The 19,646-nt window shown below is 41.5% G+C and overlaps 1 protein-coding gene across 1 annotated transcript in view; it reads left to right on the top strand.

Annotated features, from left to right (window-relative positions):
* Positions 1–15,533, top strand: part of LOC136677828 (neurogenic locus notch homolog protein 1-like) — a 44,847-nt gene extending 29,314 nt beyond the window's left edge. Inside the window, exons 20-34 of the mRNA XM_066655489.1 lie at positions 280–433; positions 1,113–1,297; positions 1,988–2,120; positions 2,778–3,035; positions 3,163–3,275; positions 4,035–4,606; positions 5,084–5,464; positions 5,874–6,019; positions 7,119–7,332; positions 8,220–8,307; positions 8,647–8,809; positions 10,817–11,115; positions 11,339–11,486; positions 11,642–11,739; positions 12,674–15,533. Of these exons, the coding sequence (XP_066511586.1) occupies positions 280–433; positions 1,113–1,297; positions 1,988–2,120; positions 2,778–3,035; positions 3,163–3,275; positions 4,035–4,606; positions 5,084–5,464; positions 5,874–6,019; positions 7,119–7,332; positions 8,220–8,307; positions 8,647–8,809; positions 10,817–11,115; positions 11,339–11,486; positions 11,642–11,739; positions 12,674–13,978 (4,257 nt within the window). The 3' untranslated portion in view covers positions 13,979–15,533. The remainder of the gene's footprint in view (positions 1–279; positions 434–1,112; positions 1,298–1,987; positions 2,121–2,777; positions 3,036–3,162; positions 3,276–4,034; positions 4,607–5,083; positions 5,465–5,873; positions 6,020–7,118; positions 7,333–8,219; positions 8,308–8,646; positions 8,810–10,816; positions 11,116–11,338; positions 11,487–11,641; positions 11,740–12,673) is intronic.
* The last annotated feature ends 4,113 nt before the right edge of the window (positions 15,534–19,646 follow it).

The following is a 19,646-nucleotide window of genomic DNA, read 5'->3' as shown; positions in this document are numbered from 1 at the left end:
AGTTCTAGCCCACTTTCTTACATAATTTTAAACATATTCATAGAAATTATTATATTCATAATATTTGAAAGCTATGATGTGATATAATGTTAGCACCATATTAGGATCATTGCATAGATGTAATGGCAATAAAAATGATTATGAATAGAAACAGTGAAACAAATTCTGAAAGAATCAATTTACCAGTACTGATATTTGTTCAAAATTGAGGACTGAGTAATATTTAAATAAGAATGAAATATGTAGTAAATGTTTAAATAATGCCTCTGCTGGTCTCAGGAGCTGATGAACTGGTGTAAGCCATCTCCCTGTAAGAATGGAGGAACCTGCAGACAGAGTGGTACCACCTACACCTGCCAGTGTCAGACGGGCTGGACAGGTCTATACTGTGACGTCCCCAGTGTGTCCTGCGAGGTGGCAGCTAAACAGCAAGGTAGGGCCAGAATGGAGTGCATTTGTGTGTGTGTGTGTGTGTGTGTGTGTGTGTGTGTGTGTGTGTGTGTGTGTACTGTGCTAAAACCTATTACTCGTATTTCCAAATTGTAACTTTGCAAAAGTTCCTTCAGAATTCAAATATTGGTTGATATTATAGTAAAATATTATAGTAAAATATAATTTTTTCATGCGTAAATCATGCTGAATCATTTCTGGTCTGTTTGTCAAGAAATATTAATACAATGTAACTGTGTTAGAAACACCCCCCCCCCACACACACACACACACACAAACACACACTGATTGGCTAGAAAATGGTTGTGTTTGTCAATCTGAGTCACTTTGCTTGGTTTCCATATACAGGGCCAGGGCTGACTATTAATTCTGGACTTCTACCAGAGTGCAAAAACACCAACAAGCTAGCAAGCCATGGGGAAACATTCACAGAAATTTTTAAAATTGCAGTTGTATACAGCACCTTTCATTCTTGATTTTTTTTTTTTTTACATCAACCATGTCATACGTTTGTAGTATTGGCTTATGCAAATAGTGAACCTTCAAGACACAGAGTCAATCATAGTTTGTGACCTAAAACTTGTATTTAGATTTGAGAGGTTCAGAATATATGTCCATGTCTTGCCATGGAATGATTGAATTTTTCTGTATTTTGTCCACAGGTGTGGATGTTGCTAGACTCTGCCGTAACTCTGGCCTGTGTTTGGATGCTGGGAACACACACTACTGCCAGTGTCAGGCAGGATACACAGGCAGCTACTGTGAGGAACAGGTGGATGAGTGCATCCCCAACCCCTGCCAGAACGGCGCTACCTGCACTGATTACTTAGGAGGATATTCTTGTGAGGTGAGCAAGCAATCACCAAAAAAATCGGCTCTATTATAATGGAACATATACACATCTCCTGAGTGAAGAAACTCTGGCATCTGGGTGTCATTAACTCTACAGAATTGATAAATGTAATCATATGATCACACAACAATTACAACATCCAAATGAAGAAAAAGACACTGGAGTAGATAAGTCATGCTAGCTCTTACTTCAGTTTTGGGCAAACCACTTATCCAGGAACAATTTGAAAACTATTCATACTCACACATATGGGAGTCAGTTTCGAGAAATATTGAATGTTTTTTTAAACATTTATTATTCAACATGAAAAAAAAAATCCTGTCTAAAAAGGGTTCAAGGCTCAATTTTGGCAGTCGATAATAATCTATTTTTTATATGTTTAGATGTCAAAAAACGACAAGTAATGAATATGTATGAAGGTTCTTTTCTTAACACAGAACACACCTGTATGCAAAATAATTATTCATTAAATTCAACTCATAAATGAGCTCCTTACAAACACAAATGATGCATTCTGTGCCTCTTTCATTGCACTTAATAATAAAATAATAAATGACAAATTTCATATATATATGAAATAAACAGAACTTCCTGCCTGGCAAGGCCATGGAACAGTCAAGTAAAGAGAAATGGCCTTCTTTCATGTTTGGCATTGATCTCTGTGTCTTTTTCTCTCTCTCTCAGTGCGTGCCAGGTTATCATGGAGTAAACTGCTCCAGTGAGATCAACGAGTGCGTCTCACAGCCCTGCCAGAATGGAGGCACCTGCATCGACCTCGTCAATACCTACAAATGCTCCTGTCCCAGAGGAACGCAAGGTCAGCTAACCATCTTTTTCTCCCTCTCTTTCTGTCCATCTGTCCATCCTACGCTTCATTAATTAGGGCTTTGGCAGGAGCCAGCTTACTTAGACTTTTCCTCTTTGATTGATTTCTCTTGGACATGTAAAGAGGTATGTTTAATTAAGGTCTACAGGTCTATAAATAGATAGAAGTAAAATGCCTTACTTTATTTCATGTTATCTTTTCATGTTATCTTTTTGAAAGCACATAGGGCTCACAATATTAAACATTATAAACGTTTCTCAAGTTATCTTATTTATATTCCCATCATGGTTGATTACCATTATTACTTTATTATAATTTAAATAATTAAACTGGCTCTGTACATGCAGTAGACCATTTTGGGCTGACTAAATTCGATTATGTTAGATTTTTGTTTTATTTAATGCAACACATTAACTCAATTAAGTCACGGTGTATTGCCTCTTTAATGGACCTAATTATTTGAAAGGAATAAATCATTTAAATGTAAACGAATGATCGGTTGCCTATTTCAATTTATTTATGTTTATTTATACTTTTAGTGTCCTTTAATTGGTTAATAATGGTCAGCGGGAAATCATGACAGACTTTTGTTAGCAGTAGGCCTTTGATTAATGTCAAAACTGACTTATTCTCCCAATCCATTTTCAGGAGTTCACTGTGAGATCAACATTGATGACTGCACACCCTTCACTGATCCTGTGACTCAGGAACCTAAGTGCTTTAACCAGGGCCGCTGTGTGGACCGTGTCGGAGGCTATCACTGCGTGTGTCCAGCTGGCTATGTAGGTGAACGCTGCGAGGGTGATGTGAATGAGTGTCTGTCCAACCCTTGTGACCCACGGGGCACACACAGCTGCATACAGCTGACCAACAACTACCGCTGTGAATGTCGCACTGGCTACACAGGTGAGTACTGCAGATTATTTGACATCCATAATTCTCCACACCCTGTACCTGGGGATATTACCTGGAAAACACATGAAATTAATGTAGCTATAACATGTTGCGTGTTTGCTGCATGTGTGTGTTGCAGGTCAGCGATGTGACACTGTGTTTGATGGCTGTAAGGGGAAGCCGTGCAGGAATGGAGGAACCTGTGCTGTAGCCAGCAACACTCCTCATGGATTCATTTGTAAATGTCCTCCTGTGAGTGTTCCATTCACACTTGATTCCACATGTGATGACATTTTATGGATGTTGAAAGCATAAATTCTCTTATTATGTACATGTGTTTTAAAATCTTATATGACAAATATGAAATGATCTTTTTTTAGATGTAATTCCTTAGCAAATATGTATTTTTTTTTTTCAAATCCAAACAAGAGCTTCTGGTTCACAGAAATGTTTATTATGTATAGTAATATAAATATACATTTATATGTTCATGCATTCATTCATTGTCTGAAACCGCTTATTCAATTCAGGGTTGCGATAAATCCGGAGCCCACCCGGAATCACTGGGCGCAAGGCAGGAACACACCCTCAAGGGGACGCCAGTCCTTCACAGGGCTTCACACATTCACACCTACAGACACTTTTTGAGCTGCCAACCCACCTACCAACATATGTTTTTGGACTGTGGGAGGAAACCCACGCAGACACATGGAGAACACATCAAACTCCTCACAGACATTCACCCGGAGCGGGACTTGAACCTACAACCTCCAGGTCCCTGGAGCTGTGTCTGTGACACTACCTGCTACTACACCATGCTGCCCTTAATTTATATGTATCATAGAAAAGTAATTTTAAGTATTTAGGCATAAGGATTTAGATTAAAAAAAATGTTTGTATTATTTCAAGATTGTACTGGTCCTGGTGATGTATATATCAATAGTGAAGAAAAAGTTCAGTAATGAAAACAAGCATTGACATTTTGTTTTGTTTTTTCTTTGTGTCTGTTAGGGCTTCAGCGGCTCGACCTGTGAATATGATGCACAGGCCTGTGGAAGCCTCCAATGCAGAAATGGGGGAACCTGCATTTCTGGTCATAAGAGTCCCCGGTGCCTGTGTCCTGTGGCTTTTACAGGCCCAGAGTGTCAGCATCCGAGTGATGGGCCCTGCACATCTAACCCCTGCTATAATGGAGGCACATGTGAGCTGAATTCTGAGGCACCGTACTTCCACTGTGTGTGTCCTGCCGACTTTAATGGCCTCCTCTGCCACATCCTGGACTATGGCTTCACAGGTGGTTTTGGCAGGGACATCACTCCTCCACCAGAAGTGGAGGCCAGTTGTGAGTTGGCTGAGTGTGAGACCAAGAAAGGCAACAAAGAGTGTGACGCTGCTTGTAACAGCCATGCATGTGACTGGGACGGAGGTGATTGCTCACTGAATTTCCGTGACCCATGGAAGAACTGCTCAGATGCACTGCAGTGCTGGCGCTACTTCAACAATGGAAAGTGTGATGAGCAGTGCAAGAGTGCCGGCTGCCTCTATGATGGGTTTGACTGCCAGGGAAGTGGTGGAGAGTGCAAGTGAGTTTCCAGATATATTGTCCAGAATTAGAATTGTTTATTGCATCAGAATTATTGACTTTCTAGACTCAGATCAAACCTAATTTAACAGTAATTTATATTGGCAAACTCCTTTGAGTCCAGGATTAAACCAGTCTGGGACTAAGTCAGTAGAAATAATTTACTTTTAATAGGTATTATATCAGCCCTTCTGTTTTACTTTTGGGGTTCAGAAAGTGAGAGAGGTTTAAATGGGGATTCATACATCTGATGTATGTTGCCAATATCCAGTTTATTTCTGAGAAGCTAACAAACAATATGTTTTAGTTTAAGCTATCGCCACTCACTATTCAATGGACAGATTATCTTTGTCTGACAGTGTGCCGAGGAAACAACTGGGTGTGATATCACACTATTCATGTTAAAATTTACTGTCATTAGTTTGGGCATGAATTGAGTTTCTAACATTTTTCTTGTTTTCCTCCTGTGTTCCTTCAGTCCACTGTATGATCAGTACTGCAAAGACCACTATGCGGATGGCCACTGTGACCAGGGCTGCAACAATGCTGAATGTGAGTGGGATGGTCTGGACTGTGCAGAGAACCTGCCAGAGAAACGGGCTGTAGGTCACCTGGTGCTGGTGGTGCACTTACCCCCTGAGCAGCTGCGGAACAACTCTTCAGCATTTTTGCGTGAGCTAAGCCGTGTGCTACACACCAACATCGTGTTCCGACTGGACGACAAAGGAGAGCTGATGATCTTCCCGTACTACGGCAGCCCACACGAGCTCCGCAAACACAACAGAAAACGTTCACTGGACAGCTGGTCTGATATCTTCGGGACAGGGCAACGTGACCAGGACCAGATGCATGTTGTAGGGTGAGTGGGTGGGTGTGAGTCAGGGTGATGCAGGGTATGGACATATTCTAAAACTAGAAACATTCTAAAATGTACAAATGACTGCATGTGTTGATCAACCACAAAATGTTTTATGTGTCCGAAGTTTTGTTACGTAATGGGGCTATGAGACAAATAAGGAAATGTGCTTTTCAGGTCCTTTTTTTATGGATTGCAGTATGTAGTAGTGTCAGAAACCACATGAACTCATTTATTTGATATATATAAATATCAACCACTAGGCTGTAATGCGCTTTAGGCTAGCAGGTCATTTGCATACAATAATTTTAAAAAATGGTTATAGGTATGACAAGTGTGAGATTAAATGTCATCATTGTAATGCATTTGGGAACTGTATGTGTAAAGAGTGAATGTTGTGTCCTCTTTCCAGTTCGGTGGTGCATTTGGAGATAGACAACCGTCAGTGCTATCAGCAGTCATCAGACTGCTTCCAGAGTGCTACTGATGTTGCTGCCTTTCTTGGAGCTCTAGCTTCCAGTGGCAATCTCAACATGCCCTATGTTAAAGCAGTTACTAGTGAGTATTAAACATGCACACACTTTTCTCCCTGGAAAAAACAGTTAGCCCATGAGCTTTTGTGTCGCTGGCATCCATCTCTGTTACTCCATGAATCAAAAAGTGGACCCCTTACTCCACTCAGTGAATTCCAGCAGCATTCACAATAAACTCAAACTTTAACAGCCCCCGACCCCATACACACAAATACACACACTTCACATGGTATCCTTGCAGGGATTATACAGTTGCCTTTGAAGTTTACCTTTTTTGTACTCCACCAGTAGCACAAATGTAATTGTGCATCAGATCTTACCAATCAATGACACAGTCCATGGGTAAATCCACTGGCTTCAGGCACCAAAATGGTTAATTGCTGTAAATCAACACTTGCCACCTCCACACCATCAACTCCCAGTATCACTCACACACACACACACACACACACACATAAAAATGCACACGCGCCTCAACATGGCCTTAGTGTGCAATGAAGGGGGCTGCTGCAACCTTCACTGGGACTTAGCGCATCTCCAAGGGTTTAGGTGAGGAGAGTTTATCATTTCAAAATCGTTAGCAGAGAGAGGGAGAGGGGCCCCAGAAAAAAAAGAAAAGAAAACGGGAGCGGAGGAAAATTGATCGGGAGTGTGCTAGAAGTTGGGAGTCTTTGTTATCTTGAAAATCCTAATAAATCCTTCGTCTTTACAGCTTAAAGCGTGCGCAGTAATTTGAAGTTCATTAATCCCTCCCTTTTTTTCCCTTAAAGAAGAAGTGGTAAAGTTGTCTCCTGGTACCCTGGTCTGAGAAGACGTGAGAGGAGGTGTTCTTTCTCTCTTTTCTTTTTCTCCCTTCCTCGCCTTCCTATTTGCTAGCACTTTTTCTTTTTTTCTTTTTTTTGATGAAGAAGCGGTTAGCAATTCTGATTATTGCTAAATGGGACGCTTGCAGCTTTCAAACTGGCTGGAACCTCGTTCATCCAGCTAAATGTTTTGTGGACAGTTTCTTGCATGAGGATTAATTGAGTACACGACAGTGGACATTTTTGGACACGGGACGCTCATGTGCCCCGTCCTACATTTGACTGTTGTAGACTCTGACATGTCACCCCTTCTTCTTGCAGGTGAAAGCGAGGTGCCATCGCCCACAAGGAGCTATCTGCTTTATGTGGTGCTGGCCGGTGTGGCCCTGCTGGCCTTCATTGCTGTGGGGATGGTGGCCTCACGAAAGCGGCGACGTGAGCACGGCCAGCTGTGGTTCCCTGAGGGCTTCAAGACCAGTGAGCCTAGCAAGAAGAAGAGGAGAGAGCCCGTCGGCGAAGATTCAGTCGGCTTAAAGTGAGTACACCATTTCTGGTCGTGTGGCATCTGTGGACTTACACTGCTCGCCTAAGGTTTGAGGAGACCTTGACGTCTTTTGACATTTTTGAGAAATGTCAAATATTTTTGATGATTTTCCCAATTAGGTTCCTGTTGAATCCTTTAATTGTAAGGACGTGTAGGAGGTCTTTCACACACGGTACTACATTGTCTACATCATTGTCATTGTCTAAGTTTAATAGTGCTTACTGCATAATTTACAATATTGTAACTGGACAGTAAGCCTTAAGATCAATAAAATATTAGCTACATAAGAAATTCAGAATTTAAGGGTTTGAGTTTAAATGAACTGTATTTAGAGATGAAGAAGGCAGAGTGACAGAATCGAGTGTTTTAATTTAATGCGGTGTACTTTCCACTCAGCTCAGAGAGACATTGGACGGACAGAGTAGCAAGAGGCATCTTACCGTTATGAAAAATAGAAGGAGTTCAAAAAGTATTTGAGTTTTTTTGTCCTTATCTCAAAAATTTAAAAGTTAATTTTTTTGTTACTAACATTAACCTTGGAGAGTCTTATTTTGTTATTTTGCTGCAAATTGACAACTAAAATTAATAATTCATTAATAACATACTGAGAACGGGGATCTCCACAAACTTTCATACGGCATATTTGCCTGGAAAATATATGGCTTAGGTACAATGTGGGGTGTGTCAAAGTGTAGGAGAAGCAGGGGGTGCTTGATGATTTGTTGTAATGAATTAATTAGCTTGTTGAAGGGGGAGGGGGTCCGTTTAATCAATAGCAGTTTTGGTGGTGGTGAAGAAGCTAGAGAAACTTGAGATGCTTTTGGCTGGTGGTAAAAGATCTCATCCACACATCTGATGGGATGTTTCTATGATGACAGGCCACTTAAGAACTCTGATATTTCACTAATGGATGACAACCAGAACAAATGGGCAGAGGAGGAGCCAGCAGACACCAAACGCTTCAGGGTAAGGCAAAGCCTGATTATTACACCATTAATTTGGGGGGAAAAATCTAATTTATTCATGGTTATAAATTATGATTTATGTCATTGTCACTGAGAAAGAAGTCATTATAAGATTATATTTTAAGTTATGGGTAAATAAATATACTTTTATAATATTCTTACATTGAAACATAGCATAATATTTTATTATATATTTGACCTTTATTTTGACAGGAGAAAGCAACCTATGGTTTCTTTTTAAAAAAAAAAAAAAAAAAGAAATCTTTTAATAATGTTGTAAATAATTATTAAATTATATAAAATATTACTATTTCTAATCATTGTTTGATTCTTGTGCCAGTTTGAAGAGCATGCAATGTTAGATCTGGATGACCAGCAGGACCATCGTCAGTGGACTCAGCAGCATCTAGATGCTGCTGACCTGCGAATCCCTTCTGTAGCTCCCACACCTCCTCAGGGCGAGACTGAAAACGACTGCATGGATGTCAATGTCCGAGGACCAGGTAAGGCATATCTTTACTCTAGAGAAATGTTTCTCATTTAAAGAGAAGTACAAGAATATCCAAACGATTAAGAAATGTCATCTCAAAGAAGTGTCCATTCCTAAAAAAATAATGCTGGGGGATATTTGATTTATTCATTCATTGATTGTCTGTAATCGCTTATTCACTTCAGGGTCACGGTGATACTTGATTTAGTTTATATATGTATATATGTTTATATATGTTTTCTCTCTCTCTCACACACACACACACACACACACACATATATATATATATATGAACACATATGAAAATACTGTTTAATTAATTTTAAAAACTGTTTAATAAAATAATAATACATTTAAAATCTAAATTAATAATTGTTGGTTGTGTCTTATTGCAGTTAGATACACCATATAAATCTTAACCGAACCACTTTCAGTGTGAATCCTGATACAGATCATGTTCAATTTTAGTTGCACTTTTACAGTTTTTTTTACCCTCAATGTTACAGTATTCATTAATGACTTGTAAAAATATTTTTCCACTCACAATTCTGTGCTTGTACTGAGTGAATGTGTGTGTCAGTAGAATGCTGAGGTGAGGGACTAAATTGAGCTCTGGTAGGGAGTTAATACACAGGGCCCAGTGGGAAAAGGGATCCACTTCAAAGACTCTTACTGAAAGCTGTGAAACCCTGGGGAGGGTGCCCATTTTCTCTAAGCTTAACGATCGACCCAGCCATATCTACATCCTATTTACACGTGCCGATTAAAATAAACAATATCAAAGTGCGACTCTTCTCTCAATAACTGCCAAAGCCCCTCCAGAATGTCAAGAAGGATTCAAAGGCTGTGTGCTTTCGCAAGCGTTTTTCTCTCTCTCTCTCTCTTTTTCCCCGCTCCTTGGATCAATGTGTTGGAATCGACCAAATCGGGCTAGATCTGGGAATAGCTGTTCTTTTGAAGAAGAGAAGCCTCTGTCGAAGATGCTGTGGCAAGCCTCTTCTCAGGGATGATAATGCTCACTTTTACCAGCCGTGGAGATTTCAAAAACCTGGCCCACTTCCATGAGTTCGGTGGATAGGGAAAAAAACAGTGCTTCATCAGAATCTGTTATCGAAAGAGATCTAGGGGTGATTCACTGAGGCAAAGTTGTCCAATCCACTTCGATTTGTTTGTTTCTTGGTCTGATCTTTCCGTCACTTTGAAGAATAATGGGGGTGAATTGGGATGAGCCTGTTCTCAGTTTGGCTTTATGGGTTTTACCTTTGTTGAAAAATAACACAGGATTTTTTAAATTAAGTTCTAGGGTGTGGTCTTATATTAAGGTCAACTTGGCTCAAACTGACATTAGAAGACAATCTGTTAAGGGGTGTACAGTATTTGAATTAAACGTATAATAATGATGTTTCCTTGTAACTTGCTTTCTCTATGTCACCCTATGTTTGTCAGTTTTCTCTTGGTCAATTTAGTCATTATCAAGTCCACCTGCTACACGAGGCTTCTATGCTCAGAGTGTGATAGCTGGCTCAAATGTCTCCCATAACATCTTCTGCCACCACAAGATATGATTGAACAGCTCAATAAACATGAAAGAAAATATTGACTGACACCTCTGCTTAGTCAGCATTGGCTGAAATCATGTTGAATGACTGGGTTGGGGGAGGATCAGCCTGCACACACACAGACGGAACAAGGTTTGTCAGGCTCACTTGGACTCCTGGCCACCTTTGGCATCACCAGCCATGTAACTTGTGATATTCTATCTGCAATATGGCATTTGTACAGTTTTCAAACAGCTTAATCATTAGAAATAATTAGGAATTGTGATACTCATTGCAGAATGGAGTAGACTTTTGGTGGTGGTATGATTTGAACAAATTCTGAGTGTTGTTGGTTTCATTGCTGTAGGCTAATTCAGTTTAATTCAGTATACTCAGAGAATGTTCTTGGGTTCTGTTCTAATTAGGTTCATGATTTCAGGTCAAGGTAAACTCCCATTGTGTTTTTCTGTTTCCTTCTAAAGATGGGTTCACCCCGCTGATGATTGCCTCCTGTAGTGGTGGTGGCCTGGAGACTGGAAATAGTGAAGAGGAGGAGGATGCTTCTGCCAACGTCATCAACGATTTCATCTACCAGGGAGCCAACCTGCACAACCAGACTGACCGTACGGGAGAGACTGCTCTGCACCTGGCTGCCCGTTACGCTCGTTCTGATGCAGCAAAAAGGCTTCTTGAAGCTAGTGCTGATGCCAACATTCAGGATAACATGGGACGGACCCCTCTACATGCCGCTGTGGCTGCAGATGCACAGGGAGTCTTCCAGGTATGTCATCAATAATCAAGTAGTAATAAAATTCCAGGTAATGTTTTTGGTGTTGTTTTTTTATGTAATTTTTTATGCTGCAGGTTTTACATTTCTTTCAATAAATTCTTAATTTTAAAACCTGTTATTGGACTAGTAGTAGAGACATCTTGAAACTTGAATTTTGTTTATACTTAAGTATCTTTTAACCCTCCTTAACCCTTCTTGTTTATTCATGTTCCAGATTTTGATCCGGAATCGGGCCACAGACCTGGATGCACGGATGCATGATGGAACCACGCCTCTGATCCTGGCAGCCAGGCTGGCTGTGGAAGGCATGGTGGAGGAACTCATCAACTGCCACGCTGACGTTAATGCTATCGATGACTTTGGTAAGACCATCACCATCATCAAGAGTTAACTGTTAAACATAAAGTAGGTTTTCTTGTTTTTGCAAGATTCTTACTCTTAATCAATACCATGTACCAGTTTGAATTATTATCTTCATTGGAGGAGTAGCTGACATTTTCTTATGTTTTTTTGTCAGGCAAGTCTGCACTTCACTGGGCTGCAGCTGTAAATAATGTGGAAGCAGCTGTCGTACTCCTTAAGAATGGAGCCAATAAGGACATGCAGAACAACAAGGTAAGGCTTCGCTTTTCACAGGCAGCCACTTTATTTATTTAGGTAAAATTAGGGGTAACCTGTAATTATGTGGCCACATGTGTATAACTTACACCAGGGGTGCACAACTCCAGTCCTGGAGGGCCAGTATCCAGTAAAGTTTGGTGATTCCTTTGCTCACACACACCTGATTCAACTCATCTGTTAGTTGACAGGTTTAAGGGTTGTGTTTTAGCAGAGGAATCACCAAATCACCAAAATTTGCAGTTGTGCACCCCTGACTTACACTATATTATAGCTGTCCAAAGGAAAATCTGTATCTCCATTTTTTTGCCAACATTTATTTACTACATAATTTGAACACTATAGCTGTTCTTCACACTGTGTGAAAATGTCATGATGAACCAATAACAATACTCCAAAATAACATGGAATAAAACTTTTAACATTGACTTCAATTGGAAGTTAAGATAGTTTGTTCCTTCTCCTCTAAAATTACTATTTTGGAGATGTATGTTTTGTTTTAGACAGTGACGATACATTATTTTCTCAAGCCTCAGGATGAAATTATAAAACAACACTATTAGTGTTAAATTAACACTGTTAGTGTAATAATTTCACACTCTCAGTGTTAAGTTAACACTAATGGTGTTGATTTAACACTGTTGAATTTACTGTGTAATAATGCAGATCTGTTAGAGGAGATTAGGAAAAGACCATGAAATTAAAACATTTTAGTGTCCATACTGGGTCTTGAAGAGAGCCAGTAAGGCACAGTTAGTGATTGTCATGGTCTAAAACACTAACCTCTCCTGGTAATCAGCAGCAAAATTGAATTATGTGTGTTAAAGTAGGAAAATCACCAAAATTCCCGTATTAGGCCCACAAGATTGGATCTGGACACCTCAGATTTAGGGGTAAAGTTTCCTCACAGTGGGTTTCTTTTGTTCTTTAGGAGGAGACACCCCTGTTTTTGGCGGCAAGAGAAGGCAGCTATGAGACAGCTAAAGTCCTGCTGGAGCACTTTGCAAACCGTGAGATCACAGACCACATGGACCGTCTCCCCCGGGACATTGCTCAGGAGCGCATGCATCATGACATTGTGCGCCTAATGGATGAGTACAATCTGGTGCGTAGCCCACCCATGCACGGCGCACCTCTCAGCACCACACTTTCACCCCCCCTCTGCTCTCCTAATGCCTACCTGGGCAGCCTGAAGCCTTCTGTTCAGAGTAAAAAGCCCCGCAAGCCTGGCACCAAAGGCATGGGCTGCAAGGACAGTAACAAGGACTTGAAGGCCAAAAAGAAGTCAAAGCCCCAGGATGGCAAAGGTGTCCTACTGGACAGCTCAGCTGCACTATCGCCTGTGGATTCACTTGAGTCGCCCCACGGTTATGTTTCAGATGTGGCTTCTCCACCCCTGATGACCTCACCCTTTCAGCAGTCGCTCAATCACTTACAGGCTGTGCCAGATGCCCACATGCCAGGTGTAAACCATCTGGGTTTAGCCAGTAAACAGGATCTTGCCCGTTTACAATTTGATCCTCTGCCTCCACGTCTGACACACTTGCCAGTGGCTGGCTCAAATGGCTCCACCGGCCAATGCGACTGGCTGAGCAGAATGCACGGCGGAATGGGTCAGCAGGGTCAGTTTGGAGCCGTGAGGAATGGCCAGCACCAGCCTGCTGCCCAGCATGGTCTGATGCTCCACAATGGAAACGGCCTGCCCCAGATCATGAGCTTCCAGGGCTTGGGCAACACCCACTTGGCTGGGCAACCACATCTTCTGCATCAGTCACAGCAGATGCAGGCCAATCTACAGCAACAACAGCAGCAGAGGCAGCAGCAACAACAGCAACAGCAAACCAACATCCAGATGCAGCACCAAAACACGAACGGTGGGCAGAATTTCATGGGTGGTGCAGAGCTGCAGCAGGGCAATAGCATGTCCATCCACACCATCCTGCCACAGGATACACAGCTGCTCCAAGCTCAAACACTGGCACAGAGCATGGCCAGCACTCAGTTCCTCACTCCGCCGTCCCAGCACAGCTACTCAGCCGCCATGGATGCCACCAACACGCCCAATCACCAGCTCCAGGTGCCTGAGCATCCATTCCTCACACCCTCACCTGGCTCACCTGACCAATGGTCCAGCTCCTCACCCCATTCCAACATGTCTGACTGGTCCGAGGGCATCTCCAGCCCACCCACCAGCATGCAGACACAAATGGGACAGATTCCTGAGCAGTTTAAGTAGAGCAGTTGCAGGAATGTTATATTTTATGTATATTAAGAGCACTCTTTTAAAAAAAAATATATACAGCAGTAAACCCATTTTAAATGAAGGGTCTTTTCTATGCCTTTTGTACTAACCACATCTTTTTGTTTGTTTGTTCATTTGTTTATTTTTTATTTATTAATGTCTTGTTATTTATATATTTTTTTCACCTGCCTTTTTGGATTTTTTTTGGAATTCATCATCTGAAGAAAATGTCAGTAGTGAAACAGAAAGTAGCAGCATTTCTAGTTCTTAGTAATGCTCATATTTTGAAGCTTTTTTTTTGCATTATACTGTGGTTTCTGGAATACACACTGGGTATTTATTGGTCTTAAAAACTTGCTTTTCCTTTTTACTTGCTCTGCTTATGTTGGGTTTTTTTCTACATTACTGTATAATTTTGTAAAATGAAACATTTGTGTAAGGGCATTTTATAGAACACATTTTATAACAAAGTTTTCAGTATTACAGTACATAAATGAATTTTATGTTTGTTTTAACAATCAGAAGAGCTGCTTTGTCCATTGTTCCAAGATCAATAGACAAAAGACAGTTTTTTTTATATTTGTTTATTTTGAAGCAGTTTTAAAACACACAAAACTTGTCTGGGACTGAATTACACTGGGGACTGACCACTGAAAGTTTTAGTGTAGAACAGGACCAAATTTATGTCTGTAAATAGATGCTTGTGTTATGTTTCTATAGCTAAGTTCTCATGATTCTGTTTTGTTTGACTACGGTTAATTCTCAAATAGTCCTAAAGCCTGGGGTTCTTTAATACATAAGCTTTTTGTATAGTTTCTTTGTGAGATTTACTTATCTTCCCTGTTTGTTTATAAAGTAGCTGCGTAAAGCAGAGTTTTAAAACTTCCACTGTAAGTAAGTGGGTGTGAAAGCAAGGATTTACACTGGTTTATTTGGTGTTAATGTGTTTAAAACAGGTTGCAGTCTAAATTACTGTGTTCTTCCTACCTTTCCTTTCTAAACTGGTCAAGTGGCCAAAAAATGTATGGGGTCTATTGAAGAGGCTTCATGTGAATCTCTCTTTACTTCCTATATTGTATGCTTTGTTGGAGCCTATGGCTAATGTAAATATACCTACTGGAGGTGTTTTATGTGAACAGGATTTTGTTTCAGAAATCTTAAATGTGCCATTGAAATTTGAGTTTCTGTTAATCAGTAGCTTTTTGTTTTCTATCATAGAAACAACATATATTTTGCTCAGTATCACTGAGTTAGAGGTCTTATAAGATGTGTATGCAAAGATCTAGAGACTACCGCAACCCATATAGAATATGAATAACTTAATTTGATGTTTTAAACTCTATTTATTGACCACTAGTTTGCTATAAATTTGTAAGATTGTTTTTTAATGAGAAAGGGTTGTTGGTGTGCCACAGTATACATTTTGAACCCACAAAAATGGAGTATATCAAATCAACTGCATTGAGTATGCAATATCTGTAAATGTTACCTATCAGCAAACTGTAGTTTACATAAAGTATATTTTCTGTCAGTTCTGTTGTCAATCTGTAAACGTTATTCTTGAAATAATAAAAAATATAAATATAAATTGAATTTCAGTTTGTGCTGTAGTCCATAAGAATGCATGCTTTAGAACCATCTTACTGAAATGACTCTTCATTATTGTCACGCCTTCGTCCTGTCAAGTCTGTTGTCCCCGGTCATGTGCTCTTTTTAGCACATGGCTATGTTTTGTTTATGTCCTTGTTTCCGCCCTCGTCCCGCCTTTGTTCTGCCTCCTCGTCCGTGTCATGTGTTAACCCGTCCTCGTTATCTGTCCAGGTGTGTCTCGTTTGTGTCAGTATTTAAGCCCTCTCGTCTCACGTCCTGTTTGTCGAACATTTCTCATTTCACCTTTGTTTTGTCGTGTTCTCTGTCAGGGCCTGTCGTTTTGTGTCATTCTCGTTAGATTCCAGTTCCCTGTCTCGTTGTTTTGCTTACTATGTCTATGTTTATCTCTGTCTGTCTAGTTCCCTCTGTTTATATTTAGTTAGTATCTGTCTCTTTAGTCTAGGTTTCCGTTTGATTATCTCTGTCCAAGTCTGTCTGTCTAGTCAACTTCTGTTTATTAAAATATCCTGTGTTTCAGCGAGTGTGTCCGCCTCTGTCAGTCCGCCCCGTGATCCGTGACAGAATGTACGACCAAAAGGACGCAGCTAACTCAGACCACTTTATTAGGAGGGGTGCTATTCGCCGGACTCCATTTCGAACAAGCCCTAAAAAACCAGTGGAGGAGGCTTTAAGAACAGCCTCCGAATGGAGTCCACGGCTCCAGCCCATGCCCGGCGCGGTTCCTTTCCCTCCAACGGAGGACTCGATTCCAGACTCAATGGATTATTCCATTATATTTAGCGAGAAGCTAAAAGAAGTCCAGGCAAATATAATCCAGTCTCTAATCGAGTCAATGTTCAATAGAGTCGACTCCTCAATCGAGTGATTGCGCCAGCGCGAGTAGAAGGAATCGCCGAAAGAAACGTGCTGGAGTCACCCACTCGATGGTCGATTACCCCCTCAGGTCCGGAGAAATTTTTTTGGGGGGATTAAAGGTAGGGGCTGTTAGCCTCCAACCTCAGGACGACGGAGGTGGGGCTAACAGGGGCGCACCACTGAGGGATCTAATGGGTGCGCCTGTGAAACCCCCTATACCCTCTACAGCTCCAGCGCAAGCCCGGCGAGCAGTTCAAACCCCTGTCCTCGGAAAAGCGGCGTCTCCAGCCGCTTCTGTCTTCGTGAGCGCGGCGCCTCCGGCCGCGCCTTTCTCAGAGAGCGTGGCGCCTACGGCCGCTCCGGTCTCCTTGAAAGCGGCGTCTCCAGCCGGTTCTGTATTCATGAACGCGGCGTCTCCTGCCGCACCTGTCTTCGTGAGCGCGGCGCGCGCCTCTCCTGTCTTCGTGAGCGCGCGCCTCTCGTGCCTCCGTGGACGACGTCGCAGGCTCCCCTGCCTCCGTGGACGACGTCACTGCAGGCTCCCCTGTCTGCGTGGACGACGTCACTGCAGGCTCCCCCGGCCGCTCCTGTCCCCGTGACTGTGGCCCTGGCCGCTCCTGGTCATGTCCGTAGGTTATCCCTAGAGTTGTGCCCAGGCTGGCTTCTCAGACTGCCCCACAAACATTTGCCAGTCCTGGGCACCCCCTTGTTATATTGGTTCCCTTGTCTGTCCTGGTTCCTGTCTCTGTCCTTGTCCCTGTACCCTTGTCTGCCTTTGTCTCTGTCCCTGTCCCGGTCACTGTGTTTGTGTCGGTCCCTGTAAATGTTCTTGTACCTGTTCCCCTGTCAGCCCTGTTCAGTCTCCGTTTCAACCCTCTGTCCAGTCCCTGTTTCAACCCTCTGTCTTGTCTCATGTCCAGTCCCCTGTTACTCCTGTCCAGTTCCCATCTCATTTATCCGGTCCTGTCGTGTCCCCAGTTCCTGTGTCTGTTCCTGTCTAGTCTTGAGTCTTGTTTTCCGTGCCCTCTCCTGTGCCAACTCCTGGGAGGTTTAGGAGCACACGCCCCGGGAGTTGCGCGTTCATGGAGGGGGCATCTGCCACGCCTTCGTCCTGTCAAGTCTGTTGTCCCCGGTCATGTGCTCTTTTTAGCACATGGCTATGTTTTGTTTATGTCCTTGTCTCCGCCCTCGTCCCGCCTTTGTTCTGCCTCCTCGTCCGTGTCATGTGTTAACCCGTCCTCGTTATCTGTCCAGGTGTGTCTCGTTTGTGTCAGTATTTAAGCCCTCTTGTCTCACGTCCTGTTTGTCGTACATTTCTCATTTCACCTTTGTTTTGTCGTGTTCTCTGTCAGGTCCTGTCGTTTTGTGTCATTCTCGTTAGATTCCAGTTCCGTCTCGTTGTTTTGCTTACTATGTCTAGGTTTATCTCTGTCTGTCTAGTTCCCTCTGTTTATATTTAGTTAGTATCTGTCTCTTTAGTCTAGGTTTCCGTTTGATTATCTCTGTCCAAGTCTGTCTGTCTAGTCAACTTCTGTTTATTAAAATATCCTGTGTTTTAGCGAGTGCGTCCGCCCCGTGATCCGTGACAATTATCTTCAAAAGCTGGTGTCAATAATTTCCTCTTAATACTTTTTAGTTCACTGGTGATTTAGATAAAGCTTGATGCCATTAAGCATTTTATCTCATTTATAATGGGGCAGATTTTCTGACCACAGTTAAGCCCAGTTTAAATTACTGTCTGATTATTTTGAATTGGACTTCGGTCTGGAAGTTTGGAGTGTATATATATGAGTCATGTTATATTGACATGTAATACATTTTATTAGAACCAAATGCCAAAGGCAGGGCAGGTATACACCCTGGAGGGGGCTCCAGTCCTTCACAGGACGACACACACATACACTCACACATTCTCACCTATGGACATTTTTTGAGCAGCCAATCCACCTACCAACATGTGTTTTCATCAAACCTAGAGGGATATCCAGTGTTTGCTAAAGTCATTGCTGCACTATATTATATTTGCTTGTTCACAACCATCTTCAGTGTTCCATTGTTTATCTAATGCCTTGGACGTTATATGTAACTTATGCATGACTGCTATCTTTTAACAATGAAATTCCTTTTGAGACTTTGTAAACCATGAATTTTGCTGTAAGATGAAACTAAGTAAATGCCAAGAAAATCCTACTATAATTCCCCTATAAATTATTTCAGTTTGTATTATTTTTCAGTTGAATTGCACAGATAATCCATTGCATTAAATGTGGAGTTCAATATAATATTTTACAAAATATGTGTCTGGCAATTTAACAGGAGTGTGTAGATTTTTATATCCACTGATTTTTATATCCACAAAGGCCCCTGTCAAAGGTTGGGATATATCAATCAACTGAACAGTCAACTACTGAAGTTGATGTTGGTAGCAAGAAAAACTGATAAGTGTAAGGGTCTGAGTAACTCTGATAAGGGCCAAATTGTGACAAGGTCCAATAGTGTTTTGGTCACATCTCCTGAATGGCAGGTTGTGTGGGGTATGCAATGTTTAGTACCTAGGGTAGTGCAAGGAAGGACAGCCAGTGAACCAGCAAAAAGGTCATGGGTGCTCAGGGCTCACTGATATGTGAGGGGAGCATGAAGGGAGTGATCCCACAGAAGAGCTACACATTGCTAAAAAAGTTAATACTACTAGGATAGAACTTGTTAAGAGCTCTCCTGTGAGATCAGTCTAGATGGGTTTGGTTTCTATGTATAAGTATATATTCTTATATAAGTGTGCCTTGGGCGCCTGTGCCCTAAACATGTTGTCTTTGGATCAAATTTTTAGTAGGTTCTAGCCACTGCAAACCAGGAACATCGCACAAGACCTTCTATTTTAGAGTTTTTCCTGCTTCCAACATCAATTTAAAGAACTTTACAGTTCACATGCCTAATAATAAGATAATCCCTGATAATACCTGAATGCATTCAGTTGTGAATCATATGGAATGTTCCAGAATAGTCACAAATTCAGCATATATAGGAATTTCGTTAAGACAGAAGTATTCTGGTTTGTTTTTTTAATAAAAATTAATGATAGTTAAGTTATATAGTTTCTGAAAATTATACAATTATATAAAACAAAGTTTTAAGTGAAAGCAGCTTTGTGGAATCACAAAGCACGTTGTCATCTGCAATTGTCAGCAGCTACAGAAAA

The sequence above is a fragment of the Hoplias malabaricus genome, chromosome Y, assembly GCF_029633855.1.
Source record: "Hoplias malabaricus isolate fHopMal1 chromosome Y, fHopMal1.hap1, whole genome shotgun sequence".
Classification (NCBI taxonomy): domain Eukaryota; kingdom Metazoa; phylum Chordata; class Actinopteri; order Characiformes; family Erythrinidae; genus Hoplias; species Hoplias malabaricus.
Note: the sequence above shows the minus strand (reverse complement) of the source record. Positions and strands in the feature narration are given on the sequence as shown.